At 39.3% G+C, this 3,175-nt stretch overlaps 1 protein-coding gene across 5 annotated transcripts in view; it reads left to right on the top strand.

Moving 5' to 3' along the window:
* LOC106076897 (zinc metalloproteinase nas-15-like) overlaps positions 1-3,175 on the top strand; it is a 31,714-nt gene that overhangs the window by 8,572 nt on the left and 19,967 nt on the right. For all 5 annotated transcript variants that reach the window (XM_056035033.1, XM_056035030.1, XM_056035031.1 and 2 more), the window contains 2 exons: positions 946-1,072; positions 2,669-2,774. In XM_056035033.1, the coding sequence (XP_055891008.1) occupies positions 946-1,072; positions 2,669-2,774 (233 nt within the window). The remainder of the gene's footprint in view (positions 1-945; positions 1,073-2,668; positions 2,775-3,175) is intronic.

Genomic DNA, 3,175 nt, shown 5'->3' with positions numbered 1-3,175 from the left:
TTTATAAGGCCCTCCCCTCTTCAAGCATTTCATAGATTACGTTTCTGAAGTATTATTAGTGTTTGTATTGTATGTGTGTTGATGTATTGTGTTTCTGAAGTATCATTAGTGTTTGCATTGCATGTGTGTTGATGTATTGTGTATCTGAAGTATTATTAGTGTTTATTTTGCATGTGTGTAGGCCCTATATATATGTTGTTGTTTTTTTTTTTGTCTGTGGTCTCTCTTTATACTCATCGTACTTCGGGTCTATAGTATTGAGCTTTTAACATTGAATATATTTCAAGGTTTACCTGTTTTGTACAGTTTTGTATCTAGTATTCCTATTAGCGGCTCATAATTCACTTTTCTCTATTTTGCAACGTTAACGGGCAAACAAAATTCTTCTATATTTTTTTTCATTTGTAAAGAAACGGAATTTCCATTTGTTTTGAGCAATATAACTCTCTAATCATATTTATGCATGCTTTTTTGAGATGCGTATGTTTAGAGTGTATGTTTAGAGTGTATGTTTAGAGTGTATGTTTAGAGCGTATGTTTAGAGTGTATGTCTAGAGTGTATGTTTAGAGCCTATGTTTAGAGTGTATGTTTAGAGTGTATGTTTAGAGTGTATGGAGCTATGTTATTTGTCGGATGCTGTTTACCTATTTGTCCATTAAGAAAGTACATTTGCTGTTATTGAAATGTGAGCTCGATAGTTCTAATGAGAGTTGAAGATTGTTTGATTTGAAACGACAAATTAAACACCAGACAATAGATTTCCATTGATGTTTCTTTGAGAGAGAAAAGAAAACAACTCTTTTGTCTAGAACTGTTTTCGGAAACGTTCATCTTTCATAGAGAATGAATGAGATAGTGTCATATGAAGGAATGTGATCATGTTACAAAGTCTGTATTTATTTTACTAACTTAATGACTTGTAATTAACCTGTTTCCATCCCCAGGTGTTGCTGTCTCTGACGCAAGATGCTGGCGCCAAGGCGCCAAGACCTGACTTTAAGAACATTTATGAACCCAAGACAAATAAAACCATTGACCAGGTCATCTCTGAAATGTTGGGAGGAATGGACAGTAAGAATGCCATGTACATCTTTCAATCAGTCTCTTCATTATCTACTTTGTAAATAGAAAAAAAAGTAATAATGTCAAGTACATCTTTCTGTGTCTATATATAGTTACATGTACTTTGTAAATAGATGGTAAGAATGGTCAGATCCTCCATGAACTGTGAGATGCATGAAGTACTGTGTACAAACTGTTGTTATTGGCATAGTGTTGCTAAGCAATGTACGCGCCTTATAAACTACTGGCAAGATCTAGCATATTGTTACGAATCTCACTATCCAGGCTCTCTGCAAACTGCACCATACACCACCAACTTAAAGAACTTGACAAGTCAGGGCTCCAAAATAACGTAAAGGTTTAATGTCCATAAATAACAGCCAATACTGTACAATTGGCAGCACGTAGAACAGTACAAATAGCTCTGCGATAACAAATATCTCTCCGATACCACCGTTCCGCCGTATCAAGTCTTGCACTGGCCTCTCCGTCTCGTTCCGGGCTTGCACTGGGTTCAACAGTTCGGGACTGACTTCACACACTTGGGCTCGTTGTGTCGGACTCGATCACAGACCAAGATCAAGACGCCGTTCGTCTCAACTGTACTTGACAGTACTCCGCACTGAACCGTCGTAATGCTCCGTACAGAACCACACCGTTGAACTGTGCTGTAGTCGACCGTGTTCTGAACTCCTGTCGTGAACCCGCTTTCTGAACCGTGTTGACTGCGACACCTCCGCTCTTTATATAGGGTCCCTACTGGCCTTCTAGAACCGGGCAGAACGTCGCTCGATTATTCTGGGACGCTCCTGAGCTCTGTTCACGACACCGATCCTACTCGAACCTTCATGTTGTTAACTCGTCTCGGCCGATCGTCGTAACTCGTCACGGTTGACCGCTCGTCTAGCGCTGGCCTGGGGCGATTTGCGTCGGCTGACTACACTCACACCACTACCCCCATCTGTGCCACCACCAGGTTTATAACAATATGTTCTATGCCTTATGGACGTAAAATATGAGTTTAAGTTTTCTCATCTGTATGCAAAGAACTTTGAAATGACAAGTACATTTTCATACGTTCCCTCAACAATAACCTAAGCTATAACCTCAGCAATAACCTCAGCAATAACCTAAGCTAAAACCTCAGCAATTACCTAAGCTATAACCTCAGCAATAACCTAAGTTATAACCTCAGCAATAACCTAAGAAATAACCTCAGCAATAACCTAAGCTATAACCTCAGCAATAACCTAGGCTATAACGTCAGCTATACCTAAGCTCTAGCCCATAAATCCTGCTGGATGGCAGGGTTCGAACCCGATACTATCAAAACAACACTCCGGAGCGCATACCACACGAACAAACTGCAAATATATCTTGTTTTTAAAACGTGTGTCTTAAGATTTTAAAACACACATTTTAAAAACAAGATATATTTTGAATGAATTTTGGGACAAATGTATAACAAAAATAGATATAAAGAAAGCAGTTTAAAGAAAAACTTGTTTAAAACTTCAAAAGTACGATACTTGTACCAGCAGGTCATCAACTTAACGTAAGAAATGTTTCTAAAGCATGTTCAAACATTGCAGTATTTACTTGCAGTTGCCTCCAACATGATCTTGGCAGACGACGGAAAGATCCTTGCAGAGCTGGACATGTATTTGTCACGTGATCAGTTCTTACACATGTACCAACCTCCCAGGGCTGAGTAAGTCTATAGAAGTTGTTTTCTTATGTTGTAGCAAGCAGGTCCGTGGATCAGTGGTGAGGATCTCATTGAGAGATAAATGTAAAGCATCATTATTATCATCTGTCACTTGACTTTGTCGAAAGGCTGCTTTGAAAATTCGCGAAAATCAAATCCCTCCACCTTTCCCAGTCATCAGCTGTCCTTTACAGGAGATCAAGAGAGAGATCTGTCCATTCTTTTGCATTGTCCAGCCAGCATTTATCTGGACGACCCTTTCTTTGTGCTCCCTACACTGAAGCTTGAAGGAAGACTTTCAACTGTGAGTCATGTTTTACAATATGACCGAATCGGCTCAACTTTCGTATCCTCATATTATTGAAGAGTTCCTCCTTTTTGCCATCCAGAGTGTTGACTAGTAC

The sequence above is a fragment of the Biomphalaria glabrata genome, chromosome 7 (genome assembly GCF_947242115.1).
Source record: "Biomphalaria glabrata chromosome 7, xgBioGlab47.1, whole genome shotgun sequence".
Lineage (NCBI taxonomy): Eukaryota > Metazoa > Mollusca > Gastropoda > Planorbidae > Biomphalaria > Biomphalaria glabrata.
The sequence above is the reverse complement of the archived record's forward strand: the minus strand, read 5'-3'. Positions and strand labels throughout refer to the sequence as shown.